This window comes from Lithobates pipiens, unplaced genomic scaffold (assembly GCF_037356315.1).
Source record: "Lithobates pipiens isolate NorthernLeopardFrog02 unplaced genomic scaffold, aLitPip1_a1.2 Scaffold_8, whole genome shotgun sequence".
Classification (NCBI taxonomy): Eukaryota; Metazoa; Chordata; class Amphibia; order Anura; family Ranidae; genus Lithobates; species Lithobates pipiens.
This window is the reverse complement of record NW_027507903.1, coordinates 123,714,677-123,737,973: the sequence shown is the minus strand read 5'-3', so window position 1 is coordinate 123,737,973 and position 23,297 is coordinate 123,714,677. Positions and strand designations below refer to the sequence as shown.

At 44.4% G+C, this 23,297-nt stretch overlaps 1 protein-coding gene across 6 annotated transcripts in view; it reads right to left on the bottom strand.

The window, feature by feature from the left end:
- SCAPER (S-phase cyclin A associated protein in the ER) overlaps positions 1-23,297 on the bottom strand; it is a 399,576-nt gene that overhangs the window by 333,442 nt on the left and 42,837 nt on the right. For all 6 annotated transcript variants that reach the window (XM_077472442.1, XM_077472443.1, XM_077472441.1 and 3 more), the window contains one exon: positions 881-1,078. In XM_077472442.1, coding sequence (XP_077328568.1) covers positions 881-1,078 — 198 coding nt within the window. The remainder of the gene's footprint in view (positions 1-880; positions 1,079-23,297) is intronic.

Genomic DNA, 23,297 nt, shown 5'->3' with positions numbered 1-23,297 from the left:
GCCAAGATACACCAGGGAACTAGGATACATCATACAACAGGATTTACTAGAATGAGCAATTGAAAACAATAAAGATAAAATCAGTTTTTTTTATTTTTGTTTGTTTTTTAGAACATTGATAAGTGTCACTTTAACAAGATAATAATAATCTCACGGCTTCAGTTATATTTTATACCAATTTTTGGGCCAATGAATAATAAACAAGCTTCAATTTAGTCAAACAAAATATCATATAGATGAGTTACAACACTGCCATCTACAGTTAGATATAGGAATTTCACAAGGGAAATATTGGAGGATGACAGTGAGTTAGCCACAGTATGTCCCAAACTTCAAAAAACACTTATGACTCGCATTTGCAGGATATAAAACAAGAGGTCTTTAAACCATGGTTGTATGTGTGGAGTGCTGCATAAATTGACAGCGCTATATGTGTACCTTAAATAAATATGGATAATTGTGGACACGCACACCACACTCACTCAGGTTGAACTGGATGGACTGGTGTCTTTATTCAAGCTAACTGTGTAACCAGTTACTGTATGTCCTGCATGTATAATATTATTATTATTAGATAGGATTTCTATAATGCCAACAGTAGCAGCTCTTTTGAACTAATTCAAATATACAATTTACTGTGCTGGTCAAAAGTCAAAGGCCTCCCTTTATTAAAGATCATCAGTTTCTATGACTTGTATCTATATAACATGTTGGTGGGTCTGTATCTTCCTGTCCCTTTCAAAAACTTCATAAATAAAGAAAAAAAAATAGATGACCAGTTTCAATGTAAAAAATCCCACAAACACACACAAAGGCATTGGTTGGTATCTGTATACATGGAGGGTACAGCTCATACATCATATGTCATCATATGTCTTACCTTGCATTCAACAACACTTTGGTCTGATTCACATGTCACATATATTTCATCCACAGCTCTCCTGAGATTGTCAAATAGGAATGCCCAGTAGCGTGCTCGCAGGTCAACCTTCCGAGGGAGCCTTGTTTTGGTTGGGCTTTTGTCATGGTTTTTGTCTGCTGTGGAACCAGCACTCAGTTTGCAATGAAGGGAGTTGTTCTGCAAAACAATGTATAGAATGAGCCCAGAAATCTGGAACCTAAATGTGTATTTAGTTGAAATTGTAAACTTTAGTTATCCTGTATCTATACTAAGTTATTTCAGCCCCAAGGAACAGCAGAACTTTATACATTGGCACAATTTATTTATTTATTTATTACAGGTACTTATATAGAGCCGTCAATTTACACAGCACGTTTTTTATATATATATATATATATATGTATATTGTACATTTACATTAGTCACTGCCCTCAAGGTGCTTACAATCTAAGGTTGCCTAATAATCCATGGGCACATAACTATAAGAACCCGTAAGGGCTAATTTACACTAGTGTGTTGATGTGTTGATGTATACTTTAGTGCGCTTGTAAAAGATCAACACATAGACATAAAATAAAATTGTATTTTATGTGTCCTGTTCACACTACAATGCTGCGTGGACCTGCATTGCGTTAAAATGCAACATATATACATTTAACATGTAAATAATTGTAAAACGCATGTCAAGTAAAGAAGAAAAACTTTGCCTTGTCATTAATTTTGTCCCTATACAATCACCCATACCAGTGGCCATCTTTGGGGAATTGGAGAGTGAGGAGAAGAGCAATGTGTGCAGAGCAGGTGTTTCATCAGATTTGCCGACCCATAAGAATTTGTAACGGAAGTGACGTTTCGTTGCCGCCATATTTCTACACCCCGCACTCGCCCAAAGAAAGGATAGAGTGGGAAGGGGTCAAGCAGACATCTTGTTACACCCACCGGAGCCTTGCATTGTACACTTATTTTTAACAGTAAACTGAGGTTATATAGTGAAATACAGTACTTAGAACTCCATTTGACTGTTTAGATGTTGCATTTTTAAAGCAGCGGCAAGCCTGCTGATCTCACAGGTTTGCTAATCTGACAAAAGTTTGCTGCTTTTAAAATCCAACATCTAAACTGTCAGACAGAGTTCTAAGTACTGTATTTCACTACATAACCTCAATTTACAGTTAAAAATAAATGTGAAATGCAAAACTACGGTGGGTGTAACAAGATGTCCGCTTTCCCCCCTTCCACTCTATCTTTACTGTGGGCAAGTGAGGGGTGTAGCAAGATGGCAGCGACAAAACATCATATCCGTTACACATTCTGACGGGTTGCCTAATCTGACGAAACACAGGTGCTTTCTAATCAACATTGTTGCGCTAGACATCCTGTTTACCAAAAGTCTCCAAAACACTCTCCAAAAATGAATGTTTTCACTCCCTCCTTCTTTAACCCACAAACAGGAACAGGATGTGATGTCACAGGAAACATGCAAAATGTGCACATCAACACATGTCAATGCCCGTTAAAACACACATGAAATGCATTTTATTGCAAGTAAATGTGTATTCAGCTTAAATGGCCCACGTGGCCCTGAAAAATATTGTTCATCAGAGACAGAAAATGAAGAGTCAGAGAGGTCCTGGGCAGTGTAAACATGTCTTTCTGGAGGCTTCGGATTTGGGGTTTTATTGAGAAAGTTGCTGTACAGGAAGAAGGAGGGCTGGGTAGTTGACTTACAATGCACCTAGCCTTAAAATATCCTTAAAAGTCTCAAAAAAAATGTTTAATCATATTTTCTGCTTTGCATGTTCTGTTAATAGGAGGGCATCAAAGATAAAGAGGCGCTCCAGTCATTTTAGTGTTTACTAAAAGTTAGCATCTACAAAAAGTGTAGCAGCTGGCTTTTAATAAACATACAGTTCACCTGTCCTAGGATACAGCAATGTGGTCACCTGAACCGTCGCTTTCCTGTGGTCAATTTGTTCACCTCCCTCTCCTTTACCCGGCGCCAGAATTTCAACTGTAGGCACCCAGCTGTGACAGCTTTCGGCGAGTCTCGCTGCGCCTACCGATTGGTCTGGCAGTCTTCTGTTACCTGTGACGTGTCCCAGAATTCTTCTGGGAGGGAGAGAGAGAGGAGAACTTAGCCTAGGCGATCCAGGCAGAAGCAAGCCCCCCCCCCCCCAAAAAAAAAAAATGCCAAATCTGGCAGGGGAGGGAGGAAAGAGAGCTTAAAGCGGAACTTCCCCTTTTGGATGGAGTTCCACTTTAATAGTAATCTGCCCTGCAGGGCTTTCTTCCTTTTGTGTGCCCACTGATTTACCTCTCCTTGTTAAGTTTAACAAGAGTGAGAAACTGTAGATGTTCTTTTTGTTACTATGTACCTTTCTGGCCTGGGACTGTCCAATCGTCCATGTTGTGTAACCACCTTTTTTTATATACTTTAATAAAGAGAAGTCATAAAAAAAAAAAAAAAGTCAACAGTAATCTGTTACCTACAGGAGTATCGGAGCTAACTAACTTAACAGCCACCTTACACTGCCCCTACAAAGTCACAGCACCCAGAGAAGCACTAAAGCTGTCAGTGGGAGATGCTTGCTACTGTTATCATGTAAAGGCTGCTCCAGAGAGTTTCTCAAAAGCTATTATGACCACATAACACAATAAGGGCCAGGTCCCACTGGTACGATGTCTGAGATCGGATGTGTTTTGCACCACACTGCAGTGCAAATCACATGCGATCTCTGTACGATGCAATTTCAGCCATACAGATTGTATGGGTGAATTTGCATTGCATTCGGGGGTGTCATTAACTTTTTAATTGACACTCCCAGCAGTTCGCATAAGTTAGTGTGAATTGCCGCCGAGAGACATGCGATGAGCGAAACCGCAGTGGATTTTCAGCGTTCCCACATGGCTGCAGTGTGAACCGAGCCTAAGGCCTCATGCACACAAGATGTTTTGCAAACTATCCTAGAAGCCTTTCCTCCTGGCAGCAGTGTTTTAGAAGAAAAAAAGCGTAACGATTGTAAAAGTGTCTACAGTTTTTACAAGTTTTTTGGCACGTTTTCAGCCGTCAAGACATTTCATTGAAATAAATTAACTCTGTGCTTATTAACGCGCCTAGCGTTTAGACACGTTTAGCAGCGTCAAGTGTTTTTCTGAAAAAACGCTGCTACTCCTGGGCACACTGCCTCTAAAAGCCTTTGCCACCAAACACTGCTAAAAGTGTGTGTGTGCATGGACACATAGGCAAACATGCTGGGGCAATTAAAGGCAGGGAAAAAAAAAACACTAGAAGCAGCTGTAAAAACGTCAAGCGTGCATGAGGCCTTAGTAGTAGATTTAGGTATGTGGTAATGACTGAGACTCCCAGTCATTGCCATCTGTCCCCCTAGCTATTTACAGACAGCTAGGGGGACAGATGGCAATTAATAAGCTCTGATACTCTTAGCCCCCGTACACACGGTCGGAGATTCCGGCAACCAAATCCGTCGGATTAATTCCGACTGATTAATTCCGGAAGAGGTCTGGAAGTGATGTTGCATACACACTGTCAGACTCAGTTGTCGGAAAATCCGATTGTACATAACGTGATGACGTTATTTCGTTACGACGGGACTACGTTCAGGCTAGTAGCCAATAGCTTTGGTCTAGGAATTTGATCTGAGCATGCGTGGCACTTTGTCCGTCGGAGTAGGCTACACATGATCGGAGTATGTCCGATCGGAGAATTTTGTCGGAAAATTTTACCGGCAAGTTGGAAAAGTTGGTCCGTCGGATAATCCGACGGAAACAGTCCGATGCAGACCACACACAGTTGGAATATCTGACAAAACGGTCCGATAGGAAACATTCTGTCGGAATCTCTGATCGTGTGTACAAGGGCTTAGATGTGTCAGATACCTGTTTTGAAAAAGGGGTTAACATTTCTAGGCATACCCTCTAAACACAGGCAATTCAGTCAAACAAGATTTGTTTCCATTTAAGATACATGGGGAAATTTTATATTCATCTTGATACATATTTTGCTGCCCACTAGCTAAAGCCACGTAGTTACTGGCATTCATCTGTACTAATATGTGATTCTACCCTCTATCTGAGCCTATTGCAGTTGTGACCACACATACTGTATGTTGCACTGCAAAGAATTATATGACAAAAAGCTACCTCCCAAATAGAGAAGCAATGTGAGAAACTTGCAAAATCTGGTTAATGTGGATTTTATAAAATTAGGATTGACGGTAAACTTAGTGGACTTTCAGTTCATCACGCAGGAAAGACATCTTCTCACATCCTATGTGGTGATGGGACAGAAGGTGAAGGGTAACCTCTCCACCAAGATTGTTGTGTCTCATTTGGTAAGTTTATTTCACACTTCCTATGTCTTGGACCACATGGGCAGCAATAAGGAAAAAATCTTCTAACCCTTACCATCCTACTTAAACTGTATTTTTGCTGTCTATGGCCATAATGAATAAATTTCCCCTCAATTTCCATGCTCATCTTCTGTTTTTTGCATTCACATCAGCTGAGATCTCATAGTTCTGAACTCAGAGTTGAGTGTTTACAGCAGGGGTGCCCAACCAGTGGCCCGCGGAGCCCTCTGATGTGGCCCGCGACCTCCTGCTCTGGGATGGTGGTTTGGCAAGCCCAGATTGCAGGTTGCCTACCCGGCATGCCAGAGCATTAGTGTTTTGAATGAAGCCAGTGGTAAAGAAAGCAAGCAGCTGTGGAGCAGATCCGTATAAGCCAATACTTTCTCAGACTCCTGTCATAGGTGGAGTGATACCAAATGCACTCTCTGCCTGTGACTGCAAGTTTATTACTAAAATCAGTGTATATATGGACATATCTGTTCTGCAGTGGTTACTGGGCTGCTTTCAAACTGATCCACAGGTGTAGTGCAGTGCACCAACACTGAGCCATAGACGTCTGGTTTTACCTGTGGGTTTGGTGCACTTTCAGAAAGTGCACCACACTTGCAGAAAATAATAGAATTCTATGGCAAAGTACAGCTAATCTGCAGGAAAGCCACAGGTGCGCTGCATCCACTGAGTGGCTAGACCACAGACCATCAGTGTAAAAGTAGCCTTGGGCTTCTTTAACATGATCTGTCTGACCCAATCGGAAGTTCCATTCACCTCTATGGAGCAGCAGATGTAAACAGACTTGTGTCCATTTACGCCTGCCTATTTCCAAGCCGGTTAGCTAAAAAAACAGAAGTGGTTCTGTCCCCTTCCATTTGATCAGATGAGAGGGCCCATAGAGTAGAGTGGGCTGTGTCTGTGTCCGCTTTGCATATGCAGAGTGGACGCGGACCTGTCATCTGCTCATTGTGGCCCACAACTGGTTACTAAGTCGCTTAAGTGGCCCTCGCTCTTCAATAGGTTGGGCACCCCTGGTTTACAGGTTAATTGATCACAGGGGAGATCCAAGAATAGATGTTCTGATACCAGTCATGGACATCCGGGGCTTCCACAGAACACAGGTGAGCCTGGGACATTTACTAAAAATGGACAGTGCAAAATCTGATGCAGCTATGCATGGTAGCCAATTAGCTTTCAGTTCAGTTAAGCTTTAGCATAAAACCTAGAAACTGATTGGTTTCTATGCAGAGCTGCACCAGATTTTGCACTATCCAGTTTTTGTAAATCAACACCATTGTATTGTATATTGAATTATAGAAGTGATCAGGCCACTCAAATTACTTCTATTAAGAAGATGGCAGCCATATCCACAAAATGTAAACAAATAGCAACCGTGAACTTGTTTACCAGTGTGCTGTAATACTAAAGCATTTTCCCAATCCCTAGACAGAATTAGCTTAAAAACAAATCTTTAAAATTAAAGCATTAAGGTGGTTGTAAACTCTGAAAAGAAAAAAAAATCTGCAAGACAAAGGCAATGCATCACATGCTAGCTCCTTATGAAATACTTACCTTAGATGGAAGCTGTTGCAGCGGTCCCCGCACACCGACATGTCTCTTGGCGTTATTTCCGAATTCGTGGGCTCCGGCGCTGTGATTGGCCGGAGCCACGATGACGTCACTCCCTAGTGTGTGTGTGGGAGGCGCAGTTCACTGTATGGCTACTTAAGAAAAGGCAAGAGCGGGCCATTTCTTCAGTGGGGCACATGCGGATACAGTGAATATCTCCTAAACTGTGCAAGTTTAGGAAATATTCATGGTACCTACAGGTAAGCCTTATTATAGGCTTACCTGTAGGTAAAAGTGGTGTAACAGGGTTTACAACCACTTTAAAGTGGAAGTAAACTCCCCTATCGTTTTAAGCCAAGGAAGCTGCCATCTTGGCCTCTGTTTAATCAACAACTGGCATGATGCTGCACATGTCATCAGTTATGACACCAGCCATTGGATGGTTTGACAAGTTTGTTTGAGAGCACAACTAATGGGAGTATTATATTTCCGGCATGTGCCGGAAAAGTAACTGTTTTATGGATGCGTTTACTTCCACTTTAATTACTTAGCTTGGCCACATCTTCCAACACAACACTTACACTGCTGTGACCATGAGTGGAAATTAAACTTCTTTCTGGATAGTCTCATTACACTAACCATGCAATTGATATAGAATCTAGCTGCAATATATTATGAACTTCTTTCATTTATGCACATAAATTTCACTGCATGATGATACCTTTAATGTCTGTATTGTATTATCTTATTTTTTAGCGCTGCCTTTTTTTGTATATATATTTGTTTGTTGTGCCCAGATTGGGCTTTATGGTAGCTGCTTTAGCCTTAATTGGCCACAATGTATCTTTATTGAGGAGTTGAAATATCTTTACCTAACCCAAAAGCGCTTGTTTGAGTAGGAAAAGGTGCAGTTTCTAAATCTTTTTATACTTACACTGCTGTGCCTCACTACTACCACCTGGGAAAGCCTGACACTAGAAATTCCATAAGAATGCCCTTCTTCCCAATGAAGGACGACATTCCCATGGGATTTCAAAGACCCAGATTCAAAGGATCAGATGTCAGAGAAGAGGTAACTTTTTATTTTTTTTGGTCAAATCTTTTTTACATAATTTTTTAGGGCTTTCTTTTAAACTAGTTATCTTTAAAGGGTGGGGGGCTAGCAGTAAGTAAATACAACTAAAAAAAATTACTGTAAAATCATTTTCTTGGAGTCCATTGGAGAACACAGCAAGTCATTTACTTTTGGGTTATACTGCTGCCTACATGGATACTGGCAAACAAAACAACGTAGCCTAGGATAACCTCTCCCACTAATAGCATGCCTCAGTTTTATAGCAAAGCATTACAGAGAACATGATCATAAACATGAGGGTTGGGACCTGTATCCCACAATAGACTCCAAGAAGGGATTTTACAGGGAGTAAAAAAATTCTATTTTTTTTCTTGTCAATTGAGGAACACTTTAGGGCCATCCAAAAGCAGTGTAACTGAGGAGCAACATAGACAACAAAAGCTAACAGACCCAAGAAAAAAAGAAAGCAGAAACTGGAGAACATAGGCTTGGATGATGGTCTGTCTGTGCCACCTAAAGATGGTGGAATGAGGGGCACCCTGATGGGGACCATCCAGGGTGACAAAAAGGGAATAATTCCTTATTATAAAAAAAAAATCAGTGGATATGAGCGAAAAGTCTCTCACAGTTCAAATCACATCCAGACAATGGAGGAAATTGCCTTTTGGTAAGCTTAAGTCAGACAGAGCAACAGAAGAGCTATATTCTAGAAGATAAAGTGAAAGACAGAAACTGTCTTAAACAGGAAGTCCCGTTAACACCACCGTGCTCCTATACAAAACCAGAAAAGATTCCCTTCAGGACAAGGCTGCCAGAAAGGAATACTACCTTGTCGGTGAAAGTAAAAAGAGCAATGTCTCTAAGGCCGCGTACACACGGGCGGACTGTTCGCCCAACCTTGTCCGCTGAACAGTGTTTGGGCGGACAGTCCGCTCGTGTGTGGGCTTTCAGCGGACAGTTTCAGCGGACAGTTGGACGGACAAAGTCTTTCGGAAATTCCGAAAAACTGTCCGCTGAAACTGTGTTTGAGCGAACAGTCCGCCCGTGTGTGGGCTTGTCCGCTGTACTTTCGAAATGAGCGGACTGTTCCCGCTCGGAAAGTCCGCCCATTTCGAGCGCGTGTACAGGTAGGCGGGGCCCGCGAAGGAGACGTCGCGGGCTCCGCCGCCTGGAATGGGCTTAAAGGGGAACCCCAACGCCGAAAAAAATCGGCGTGGGGGTTCCCCCCAAGTCCAGACCAGACCCTTGTCCGAGCACGCTACCCGGCCGGCCAGGAAAGGGGGGCGAGCGAGCGCGCCCCCCCTCCTGAGCCGTACCAGGCCGCGTGCCCTCAACATGGGGGGTGCCTTGGGGAAGGGGGGGCCGCGCGGCCCCCCCACCCCAAAGCACCTTGTCCCCATGTTGATGAGGACAAGGGCCTCTTCCCGACAACCCTGGCCGTTGGTTGTCGGGGTCTGCGGGCGGGGGGCTTATCGGAATCCGGGAGCCCCCTTTAATAAAGGGGGCCCCCGGATACCGGCCCCCCACCCTATGTGAATGAGTATGGGGTACAATGTACCCCTACCCATTCACCTGTGAAATAAAGTACAAAAAAAAACACAACACATGGAAAAAGTATTTTATTGCACAGCTCCGGGGGTCTTCCGTCTTCGGGGGTCTTCTCGCCGGACTCCTCCACTATGTGTGTGTAGCTCTTTTACTAGCGGAGGAGTCCGGCTTTCTTCCTCCCCGCCGCCGGCCTCTTCTCCCGACTTCGGGGGTCTTGTCCCCCTCTTCGGTTCTTCTGCCGGGCCACCGCGCCTGGTCCGGTGGCCCGGTCTTCTGTCGCCGTCTTCCGTTCTTCTGTCGCCGCCTTCGGTTCTTCTGCCGGGCCACCGCGCCTTCTTGTAGCTCTTTTACAGGCGGTGGCCCGGTCTTCTGTCGCCGCCGCTGTCGTCGTCGCCGCCGCCGCCGCCTTCCGTTTTTGTTCTTCTTCTTGTTCTTCTTCTTGTTCTTCTCCTGGAGATGTTGACTCGACGATCTCTCCGGCCGGAATGCCAGAGCCGCGCTGTGCGGTCACTTATATAGTGACAATGGGGCGGTGTCACATGGTATATGTCACATGGGTTGGTCACATGGTGACCCCGCCCCCTTACGATGTCATAGTCCCCATGTGACATCAACCCATGTGACCAACCCATGTGACATATACCATGTGACACCGCCCCATTGTCACTATATAAGTGGCAGCGGAGCGTGTCCCTGGCATTCCGGCCGGAGAGCTCGTCGAGTCAACATCTCCAGGAGAAGAAGAAGAAGAACAAGAAGAAGAACAAGAACGGAAGGCGGCGGCGGCGGCGGCGGCGACGACGACAGCGGCGGCGACAGAAGACCGGGCCACCGCCTGTAAAAGAGCTACAAGAAGGCGCGGTGGCCCGGCAGAAGAACCGAAGGCGGCGACAGAAGAACGGAAGACGGCGACAGAAGACCGGGCCACCGGACCAGGCGCGGTGGCCCGGCAGAAGAACCGAAGAGGGGGACAAGACCCCCGAAGTCGGGAGAAGAGGCCGGCGGCGGGGAGGAAGAAAGCCGGACTCCTCCGCTAGTAAAAGAGCTACACACACATAGCGGAGGAGTCCGGCGAGAAGACCCCCGAAGACGGAAGACCCCCGGAGCTGTGCAATAAAATACTTTTTCCATGTGTTGTGTTTTTTTTTGTACTTTATTTCACAGGTGAATGGGTAGGGGTACATTGTACCCCATACTCATTCACATAGGGTGGGGGGCCGGTATCCGGGGGCCCCCTTCTTAAAGGGGGCTCCCGGATTCCGATAAGCCCCCCGCCCGCAGACCCCGACAACCAACGGCCAGGGTTGTCGGGAAGAGGCCCTTGTCCTCATCAACATGGGGACAAGGTGCTTTGGGGTGGGGGGGCCGCGCGGCCCCCCCTTCCTCAAGGCACCCCCCATGTTGAGGGCACGCGGCCTGGTACGGCTCAGGAGGGGGGGCGCGCTCGCTCGCCCCCCTTTCCTGGCCGGCCGGGTAGCGTGCTCGGACAAGGGTCTGGTCTGGACTTGGGGGGAACCCCCACGCCGATTTTTTTCGGCGTTGGGGTTCCCCTTTAAGCCCATTCCAGGCGGCGGAGCCCGCGACGTCTCCTTCGCGGGCCCCGCCTACCTGTACACGCGCTCGAAATGGGCGGATTTGCCTCCTCCTTACGTGGGCGAGTCCGTTCATTTCAAAAGTTGAGCGAACTGTTTGCCCAACCTTGTTCGTCAAACAGTCCGCTCGTGTGTGGGCAAGTCCGCTCATGCAAATTTTGAGCGGACTGTTTGCCGAAACTGTTTGACGAACAAGGTTGGGCAAACAGTCCGCGCGTGTGTACGCGGCCTAATGGGTTCACACAGCAGTTTTAGAAGCAGGGAGAGAAACAGATTCAGATGCCACTAACAGGGGAAGCTGTAATGAAGACTCCCTGTACGATGGTTTTAATCAAGAAATAAAAGGTCAACGGTCTTTGACACAAGACAGAAAGAGGAGTCCAGGACCAGTTTTAGCAAGGGAAGGATTTGTCCCACAAAGAATCTTGTAGACTTCCTATCTAACATTGTGGGAATCATGGATTTAGAAAAGTCCCCATCTCCCAAAACCTGGATTTCAACAGCCATGCCATTAAAGCCAGCAATTGAGAGACAGGATGATTAAATTGGCACTCAAATAAAAAGATAGAACTATCTGGAAGAGCATTGGAATGGCAGAATGCCCTCCATCTCAATCCTGCAAAGCAAATGTAGAAGTTTCAGCGGAAGAAGGTACTAGATCAGGGTGTACTGCATTCACAAAGCCATCAGAGCATCCACTGCTTCCACTAAAGTATCCCTGTGCAGAAAGACAACCCTGTCCAGTTTGTTGATCTCCAGGTTCAACATCTGGTATCCCTTACCAGTGACACAGTTCCAAGAAAACCCACCCTGGTCCAAATATTGCAAGCTGAGGAAGTAAGCCTACTAATTGTCTATGCTTTGTGTGTAAATGGTGGACAAGTCTGGAATGTACTGCCCAGGAAAGGAACTGCACTACCTCCCTTGCTATGGCAAAACTTTATGTTCCTCCCTTACAGTTGATGTACGCCACTGCAGTGGCATTTTCCGACTGCGTCCAGATCAAACTGAACGCTGAACAGCAAATTATGCAAAGCTCCAGAATGCTGACTTGAAGAAGAGATTTCTTCAATGACCAAGTCCCCTGCACCAACAGGGTACCCCATACTCCTCAGTTGCCCAGCAGGATAGCCTTGGTTATAACAATCTTTCAAAAGACATGAAAGAAAGTCTTCAAATATTTCCACAGTTGGATTCCAGAGCCACCTATCCAGGGACTGAAGGCTTATCCCACAACAACAGCATATCACGTTGTAGGGGTTTGTAGTAAAACTGGCCAAATGGTACTACCCCAAAAAAGGGTACTATCAGACCCAAAACTCTCATGCAAAAGCAGAGGTGAACGACTCCTTAACTGGAAAGCATGAGTCTGGGTTGGGTAAATTTGAAATTTCTCCTGAGGGAGAAATACTTTGGCCTGAGCTATATCTAGCACTAGACTCAAATACTCCAAATGATGGGTCAGTTCCAGCAACAATTTCTGCAGGCTAAGGATCCAGCTGAACACTTGTAATCTCTGGACAGTCAGGGCCGAATTGTTCAATAGAGCCTGAGCTGACTTCTCCTTCAACGGTCATCTAAATATCCTACAATGTGGATGCCAAATGAGCATTGCAGGGTTAGTACTGGGGCCAGAATCTTGGTGAACACCCAAGGTGCAGACAAGAGGCCATATCACAGGGCCACAAACTGAAAGTGCATGGTACCCACAGCAAAGTGTAGGAAACACTGGTGTGCTGTAAAGACTGGGCCATGCAGGTATGCATTCCTGATGTCTGCAGAAGTCAGTAAGACTGTCTGGTGGATTCCATGCAGAATTTCTGAGCATAATCGAAGATATTCAGTGCTTTTAGATTCAACAAGGAGCAGATGCCCTCTCTGAGTTTGGGAACTGCAAAGCTAGTAGTGACAAGATCCCTTTAAAGCAGGGGTCTCAAACTGGCGGCCCTCCAGCTGTTGCAAAACTACAAATCCCATGAGGCATTGCAAGGCTGACAGTTACAAGCATGACTCCCAAAGGCAGAGGCATCATGGGACTTGGAGTTCCGCAACAGCTGGATTGCCACCAGTTTTGAGATCCCTGCTTTAAAGGGACTTTGCCTAATCAGAGTTTTTGGCAGAGCAGGGTTACAGCTAAGACTGGATGAAGAGCTGGGATTGCCAGTGAGAACAGAGTTCTAGAGGGATAACAACAGCTTATTGGTTGAGTCCTTAATGGAATGGAAGCCCTTAATAATGGAAGTGCAACTTCCACCAAAATGGCGGACTTGCAAAGTCCTCCTCCAATGGATACAACACTAATAAGCTCTTAGGGGGCGCAAACAACTTGTCATGGTGTCTTCAGTCTCAATAAAAAAGAACTTGGAATAGTAGATCCACCAGGTAATCTTTGCAGTCTCAGCGGCTGTAAATAGCTCAATAGTGGAAGAAGCACTAGTAAAAGCAACAGGATGATTATTAAGTTTCAGTGAGGTGCTCATCACATCAATAAGAGTTAAAACAGTCTCTTTAAATTTGGGAGTAATGGCAGAAGACTGTGACTCCTCATAGGAAAGCTCATCTATCAAGCTTTTCCATGAAAGACTACATCCAAAAAGTCAGAGAAGCTGACCGACACAGCTAGGAACAATTCTGAAGACAAGACAGACTCGGGATCAGATGGCAACATGATTCCAGGCTGCAAATGTTGACCTCGTCAGTTGGCATGCTGAAAGCAGCAACATAACCATAAGGCCTCAGACCCGGCCAGCTGTCAGCAGTTAGGGGTCAGGTGACCAGGGGTGATTACAGTCACTCTAGGCAGGCAATAGGAAAGGACTGAAGATCATAGTTCCAATTGGCACCCTGGTTCCACTTTGCATAGCAACAGCAGCAGCAGCAGCATGGAGATGAGAGCATGGAAAGAGATAGTGTGGGCCACACTCCACTCAGTGGATGGCATAATTGCTCAGTCTCTCAGCGTAAAGCTCTTCCATAATGGGAACCAAGGAAATTCAAACCTAGCAACTACAGTAAGGTCAATTATGTAGTTCCTGATGCTCTGCCCATTTGGCATAACCATGTAGTGAGTCTTCAGAGACAGGGCATGTGCTGGGGCAGCACCAATGATTTTGGACCGGAAAAAGCATTCAGCAGCTAACTCATTAATTATACAGGCTCTGTAAAGCACCTTATGTAGAACCCAGTGCCTGAAGATTACTTTCAGGTTGGCCTCGCAACAACAAGTCCAGCGGAGCCTGGATGCGGCAATGCAAAAATAGGCCACTTCTGGAGACAAGTTCTAGCAGTGATCCAGAGAATCTTGACTAAAGAGGTACATGGACACAAACAGTAAGGCCGCGTACACACGCGGGGACTGTTCGCCCAACTTTGTTCGTCAAACAGTTTGAGCGGACAGTCCGCTCAAAATTAGCATGGACGGACTTGGCCACACACGACGAACGAACAGTCCGCTGAAACTTGCGCGATGACGTGAACGGCACGTACAACGGGACTAGAAATACGACGTCCTATACACTGCAATGCAACCTTCGGCTTGTAAATCCTTTCTGAGCATGCGCGGAACTTAGTTTGACGAACAAGCCTACACACGGGTGGACTGTCCGCTCAAACCAAGTTTCAGCGGACAGTTTTACGGAATTTCCGAAAAACTTTGTTCGTCAGACTGTCCACTGAAGCCCACACACGAGCGGACTGTCCGCCGAAACACTGTTCAGCGGACAAAGTTGAGCGAACAGTCCCCGCGTGTGTACGCGGCCTAAGATGCGTAAGGGAGCTCCAGCGTAAAACTCCTGTTTTTTTCCCAAGCCTGGGGGGGGGGGGGGGACACAGGTCGAGTGTACAGCCAGCCACAGAAGTGAATGGCTGTAAGCACTTGTGCTTCATCATTTACCCATGTCATGTGTGACGCATTTCGGGAAAGCAAGTACAAACGTCTATGGCTGGGTATATGCGCCACCTGCAGCTAACTAGGTGCAGGAAAACATTGGGAGTTTTATGCTAGAGAATGTTTGTGTCTGTAAACATCCATGTGCAAGAGCCCCAATAGATCTGTGATACACACTGATACACACATTGTTTATACAAACATGCACACAGAACTGTGCATTTCTACACATGGCATCCCACTAAGGCTGGCCACACGTGGTTCGAATCCGGGTCAGTACAGCAGGAACCGGCCCAGATTCAAACCATTAATGGGCAGGTTGAATGTACCAAGTTGATAAATCGACTTGAGTACAACCAGCCTGCTGAATTCTCTTGCGATTATCACTAGCGGCTGCTATAGCCGCTAGCGATAGTCACTGTCTTCTACCAGCAGGGAAGGCTTCCCCCGCCAGCCCCCCTACTGTGAGCAGACAATGTCAAGGATTCCCTGTTAGCACTGACTGTGTTGATGAGAGAATCGTGAATTTTTTTCTTACAACCCTTGGTTGCAGGAAATAAATTTGCTCCAAGTATGGTCTGCCTTACTTCCAAAATACAAACTAAAAATGTACATGATTATATAGTTACATAGTAGGTGAGGTTGAAAAAAAAAACAAGTCCGTCAAGTCCAACCTATGTGTGTGATTATATGTCAGTATTACATTGTACATTCCTGTATGTTGCGGTCGTTCAGGTGCTTATCTAACAGTTTTTTTGAAACTATCAATGTGGAAGGGAATTCCACATCCTTACCGCTCTTACAGTAAAGAACCCTCTATGTAGTTTACGGTTAAACCTCTTTTCTTCTAAATTTAATGACTGGCCGTGTTTCTTGTTAAACTCCCCTTGTGAAAAAGTTTTATCCCTATTGTGGGGTCTTCAGTGAGATATTTATAAACTGAAATCATATCCCCTCTCAAGCGTCTCTTCTCCCAGAGAGAATAAGTTCAGTGCTCGCAGCCTTTCCTCATAACTAATATCCTCCAGACCCTTTATTAGCTTAGTTGCCCTTCTTTGTACTCACACTATTTCCAGTATATCCTTCCTGAGGACTGGTGCGCAGAACTGGACAGCATATTGTAGGTGCGGCCGGACCAGAGTCTTGTAGAGTGGGAGAATTATCTTCTTATCTCCTGGAGTTAATCCCCCTTTTAATGAATGCCAATATTCTGTTTGCCTTGTTAGCAACAGCTGAGCCTACTAGCACCCCCAGGTTCTTTTCCATCCTAGATTCCCCCAGAGGTTCTGCCCACCCTGTCCCCCCCCCCCCAACCCCGTGTATAGATTGCATTCATATTTTTGTCACCCAAATGCATTATTTTACATTTTTCTACATTAAACCTAATTTGCCATGTAGTTGCCCACCCCATTCATTTGTTCAGATTGTTTGCAAGGTTTGCACATCCTGCAGAGAAGTTATTGCCATGTTTAGCTTAGTATTGTCCGCAAATACAGAGATTGAACTGTTTAACCTATCTTCCAGGTCGTTTATGAACAAAATAAATAGGATTGGTCCCAGCACAGAACTCTGGAGGACCCCACTACCCACCTCTGACCAGTCCGAGTACTCCCCATTTATCACCACCCTCTGAATTCGCCCTTGTAGCCAGTTTTCAATCCATGTACTCACCCTATGGTCCATGCCAATGGACCCTATTTTGTACAGTAAACATTTATGGGGAACTGTGTCAAATGCTTTTGCAAAATCCAGATACACCACGTCTATGGGCCTTCCTTTATCTCTGGCAACTCACCTCCTCATAGAAGGTTAATAGATTGGTTTGGCAAGAATGATTCTCTGCTAATGATACCATTCTCAATACTAAAATCTTGTATATAGTCCCTTATCATCCCCTCCAAGAGCTTACATATTATTGATGTTTGGCTAACTGGTCTGTAATTCCCAGGGATGTATTTTGGGCCCTTTTTTAAATATTGGTGCTACATTGGTTTTTCTCCAATCACCTGGTACCATTCCAGTCAGTAAAAATCAGGAACAATGGTCGGGCAATTACTTGATTGAGTTCCCTAAGTACTCTCAGATGCATGCCATCTGGTCCCAGTGATTTAATAATGTTAAGTTTCCCAAGTCTAATTTTAATTCTGTCCTCTGTTAACCATGGAGGTGCTTCCTGTGATGTGTCCTAAGGATAAACACTGCAGTTTTGGTTACTGAAGCCCCCCGATTCCCTTGTGAAGACTGAGGAGAAGAATAAATTCAATACCTTTGCCATCTCTCCATCCTTTGTAACCAGCTGTCTTTCCTCATTCTTTATGGGGCCAATATGGTCTGTCCTCCCTTTTTTACTGTTTACATACTTAAAGAATTTCTTGGGATTTTTTTTGCTCTCCTCCACTATTTGTCTTTCGTGTTCTATCTTAGCCACCCTAATTGCACCCTTACATTTCTTGTTGTATTCTTTATAAAGTCTGGATGCTGATGATGATCCCACAACCATGTATTTTTGAAGGCCTTCTCCTTTGCTTTTATATGCATTTTTACATTGGAGTTAAGCCATCCGGGACTTTTATTCGCTCTTTTAAATGTATTACCCAATGGGATTGACTAATTGACTAATGCCCTTATTTAATAGGCTCTTAAAGCAAACCCATCTCTCCTCCGTGTTCTTTGCTCCTAAGATTTTATCCCAATTTATGCCTTCTAGCAAGGTTCGTAGTTTAGGGAAGTTGACTCTTTTGAAATTCAGTGTCTTTGTATTCCCCTTATGTTTCCTATTTGTGTGATTTATACTGAAGCCAATTGACCTGTGATCGCTTTTTCCTGAATTGCCCCGTATTTCCACATATGTGATCAGGTCTATATTGTTGGTAATCAGCAGATACAGTAATATTTTATTTCTAGTTGGTGCGTCTACCATTTGAACCATGAAATTGTCCTGCAAGACATTTAGTAACTGGCAAGCCTTAGATGAATGCATGGTTCCCTCCGCCCAGTCTATGTCTGGATAATTAAAATCCCCCATTATTATAAATACTTCCCATCCTTGCTGCTAATCCAACTTGTGATAGGAGATCCATCTCCCCCTCCTCCCTCCGGTAAGGGGGCCTATAGCATACTCTCAGTAATATTTTCCCCTTAGCTTCATCCCTTTGGAGCTCTACCCATTCAAACTCCTCCCTAGTTCCCTTAGTGATGTCATCTCTCACATCCACTTGTACATTATTCTTGATATATAGGTATACCCCTCCCCTTTTTTACCCTCTCTATCCCTGTGATAAAGGGTATACACTTGAATGGTTGCCAGCCAATCATGAGAGCTGTTGAACCAGTTCTCTGAAGTTCCCACCAAATCCAAATCCTCATTGTACAACAGCATCTCTAGTTCACCATCTAGTCCGCCAAGCTCCTAGCATTGGTGAAAATGCCACGTAATTTAGACCAGTTGCATACTATTCTCTTGTTGGGTGTTCCGAGATCGCAACTAAAACTTGTTACTATACTTATCTTGGGTTTATGTGCTTTAGTCAACCTACCAGTAATGCCCCCAATACTACCCTCTAAAATATGTTCTGCGCTGACTATCTCTACCTCTGGGCTCTCCCCCCGTTGCCTAGTTTAAAAACTCCTCTTTTTGGCCAACTTTACTCCCAGCTGGTCTACACTCTCCTCATTTAGGTGCAGTCCCTCCCTTTTATAGTACTGGTGATCGACTGAGAAGTCGGCCCAGTCCTCCAGGAACCCAAACCCTTCCTTACTACACCAGCTCTTCAGCCACTTATTTATTTTCCTAATCTCCTGGTGTGGCTTGATGTACCGGTAGTATTCCTGAGAATACTACCTTGGAGGTCCTTTTCCTCAATTTAGCTCCCAAGTTCTTAAAATCGTTCCTTAGGACACTCCATCTGCCTCTGATTTTGCCATTGGTGTAAACATGCACCATGACAGCCCGGTCTTCCACAGCCCCCCCCCCCCCCCCCCCCCAGTAAACTGTCCACCAGATCTGTGATGTGCCGAACCCAAGTGGCTGGTAGACAACATACAGTTTGGCATTTCAGGTCTTTGTTACAGATTGCCCTCTCTGTCCTTCTAAGAATTGAGTCCCCTACCAACAGAATCTATCTTTCCTTTACCTTTGCATACCCCCCACTCTCACTGGAGGAGCTCTTCCACAGGCAGCTAGGAGAGTCCCTCAGGTCCAGCAGTGGTGGTCCCTGACTGGTTTCACCAATGTCACTCAATGGAGAGTACTTATTGGAATGCTCCAGCCCTGGATCGGCTACCCTGGCACTTCCCCCTCTACTTTTCCTGACTGTAACCCATCTACTCTTTCCTAGTGCCTGCACCTCTTTATCTCCACCCACCTCTGTGCTGGCCCTGCCGGCACCTGCCATGTACGTTCCTGGCTCTCCTTTAGTATGGAGGGACTTCTCAATGCTGACAGTTGCTTCCCCAGATTCAGAACTTGGGCTTCCGGGGAAATGTGCTTACATTTTGTATAGCAGTATTCGCCCTCGATTGAATGATCAAGGAACGCATACATGTCGCAAGATGTACACAAGATGAGTCACACCTCCACACCCACTGGGCATCGTACCTACTAATTTAATGAGAATTAGGGACTATACCCTGTCCAAAATACCTAACAACTAGCTTCCTGACACCAATACTCACCAAGACAATACACAGGTCCTCAACAAGACATTACACAGGTACTCAACAAGACAATACACAGGTACTCGCAGACCAACGTGCACTTGCAAACTATATTTGCTAAGGTTTGATTATAATATTTTAGTTTAACAAATATAAGAAAAACCATTAAGACAGAAAAATCCAAATTACATATCGGGATTTTAATATTAACCCTTTGATTCCTCCTAAGTCATCATCACTGAGAGAGTTACCAAGACAAAGTTTCTGTTCCACAAAGTCAACATTTCCTAAAGAGATTCGTGAATAAACTTCTGTTGGAATGATTTATCCCTTTTGGATTAATGATTGTAAAATAAACGTGCTTATCTCAGGCACCCAAGAAATATCATAAACAGTCCTCTCTTTTCAATTAATCTTCCTTGCTTGAGATTATGAGTCTATCAACAAGCAAAAGAACTCCCAGCGCCGGCTTCCTGTTGCAAGAATGAGTGATGAGCTCACTAATGCACCACTAAGTAAAGCTGGGGCCTTGTTATGCCAGAGCAGCAAATAACTTCTGCCGTGCAATCCCTGCTTTGTGTTTATTGCACTCTAAATAAGATTAACCCTTATATGAATAAAGATAAATGCATGAAAATCCACAGCAAACCAGAAGAATTTGAGGAAACATAAAGGATATAAATAAAAATCCAATCAGTTATTGTTAAAGAAACTGTAAGAGAAGCATAGATGTTTGATTCTCAAAAGGTACACATTCACCTTAAGGCTTCACTTAAAAAAACGCATATACAAGTGTTTTTTAATTAGCGGATCTGAATGTAGCTGCATTGTTTTCAATGGAGCCATTCAGACAAATGTGTAAACATGAGTTGCTCTCAGATCTGTAACACAGAATGCAAAAATCTGCAGCTAAGAACATGAGCTATACCTATAAAAGTATGTATATGCATATGTAGGTGCATAAATGAAGCCTAATCAAAGGGGGGGAGGGGGGGATAGCATAGAAACAAATTATGTATGCATATGATTCTTTAATGCATCTTTATGCAAGTATTTTACCGATCATTACACAGGAACTTTTCTCCTAGAAAGCATGTGTAGTAACATCAGTAAAATGTTTCTGTCGGTGTGAATGAGGCCCTACAGAGGAGAATTATATAGCAGATTACATAAATCGAATCACATAGTTATGATATGCAGAGTTAAAGCTCCCTCTAGTGCTCATCCCTTCTAGCTAGCCTAATGATTCCTCTCTTATATGCAAAACAGAAATTACTCAAAACCAATGTAGCTACAATATAATTGGGCTGCAATGCTGGCTCATAAAACATGGTGATGATGTAAGGTATCAACATCATCTCCCAGTTGTGTCTCCCGACACAGTGCCCGGGAGGTATGGATATTCAATGCGTCCACCCCACATCCATTCCTTTTCAACTCATTCCCCTAATGCACCCTTCAGCACTTTAGCATCATAACATACCAAGTCAAACTTACATAAACTGCTGAAAATTAGACACACTTAAAGTTATACTAAGGGCTCATGCACACATGAAGCTTTTACAGCTGCTGTTAGGGGCATCTGACGTTTTTTTTTTTTTTTAACTGCATCTAAACGCCCCTCCATGTTAGCCTACTGTGCCTTGCGAAAGTATTCGGCCCCCTTAAACTTTTCAACCTTTTGCCACATTTCAGGCTTCAAACATAAAGATATAACATTTTAATTTTTTTGTGAAGAATCACCAACAAGTGGGACACAATTGTGAAGTGGAACGAAATCTATTGGATATTTAAACTTTTTTAGCAAATAAAAAACTGAAAAGTGGTGCGTGCAAAATTATTCGGCCCCTTTACTTTCAGAGCAGCAAACTCACTCCAGAAGTTCAGCGAGGATCTCTGAATGATCCAATGTTGTCCTAAATGACTGATGGTGATAAATAGAATCCACCTGTGTGTAATCAAGTCTCTGTATAAATGCACCTGCTCTGTGATAGTCTCAGGGTTCTGTTGAAAGCGCAGAGAGCATCATGAAGACCAAGGAACACACCAGGCAGGTCCGTAATACTGTTGTGGAGAAGTTTAAAGCTGGATTTGGATACAAAAAGATTTCCCAAGCTTTAAACATCCCAAGGAGCACTGTGCAAGCGATCATTTTAAAATGGAAGGAGTATCAGACCACTGCAAATCTACCAAGACCTGGCCGTCCCTCTAAACTTTCAGCTCAGACAAGGAGAAGACTGATCAGAGATGCAGCCAAGAGGCCCATGATCACTCTGGATGAACTGCAGAAAACTACAGCTGAGGTGGGAGAGTCTGTCCATAGGACAACAATCAGTTGTACACTGCACAAATCTGGCCTTTATGGAAGAGTGGCAAGAAGAAAGCCATTTCTCAAAGATATCCATAAAAAGTCCCGTCTAAAGTTTGCCACAAGCCACCTGGGAGACACACCAAACATGTGGATGAAGGTGCTCTGGTCAGATGAAACCAAAATCTAACTTTTTGCCCACAATGCAAAATGATATGTTTGGCGTAAAAGCAACACAGCTCATCACCCTCAACACACCATCCCCACTGTCAAACATGGTGGTGGCAGCATCATGGTTTGGGCCTGCTTTTCTTCAGCAGGGACAGGAAAGATGGTTAAAATTGAGGGGAAGATGGATGCAGCCAAATACAGGACCATTCTGGATGAAAACCTGTTGGAGTCTGCAAAAGACCTGAAACTGGGACGGAGATTTATCTTCCAACAAGACAATAATCCCAAACATACAGCAAAATCTACAAAGGAATGGTTCACAAATAAATGTATCCAGGTGTTAGAATGGCCAAGTCAAAGTCCAGACCTGAATCCAATCGAGAATCTGTGGAAAGAGCTGAAAACTGCTGTTCTACCTCACTGAGTTCGAGCTGTTTTGCAAGGAAGAATGGGCAAGAATTTCAGTCTCTCGATGTGCAAAACTGATAGAGACATACCCCAAGTGACTTGCAGCTGTAATCGCAGCAAAAGGTGGCTCTACAAAGTATTAACGCAAGGGGGCCGAATAATTTTGCACGCCCCACTTTTCATTTTTTTATTAGTTAAAAAAGTTTAAAAAATCCAATAGATTTCGTTCCACTTCACAATTGTGTCCCACTTGTTGGTGATTCTTTACAAAAAATTTAAATTTAAATTTTGTATCTTTATGTTTGAAGCCTGAAATGTGGCAAAAGGTTGAAAAGTTCAAGGGGGCCGAATACTTTCGCAAGGCACTGTATGTATCCACGCACACATAAACTGTCAGAGGCGTTTGGAGCCATAGGTGTTTAGGGACAGTAGAAAAAAATGACAGCCTGTGCTTCCAGGAGCAGTAAAAATGAGCTGTAAAAATGAAAAACGCCCCCTCAACGCTGCTAAACACCATAACAAGCAGTTAGCCGTGTTTGGCATTTTTAGGTGTTTTTACATTATAGGGAGTGTTTTTACTGGAAAAAAGGCCAAAAAATGGCCATAAACGCTATTCAAAAAACATGGTTAGCAAGGCGTTTTTAACACTACTTGTTCCTGGCAGCAGCGCTGGCGTTTTTTTAAAGATGCTGTGTGCATGAGCCCTTAACGTTCGTTTTGATTGCCTTTAAAAAGGCTGTGATTAACAGCTGTAGGGGCTTGCTGTCTCTAAACCAATGAGGAGGTAGAGACTGGAGAGAGTCTCGGCTCTCCTACATATCA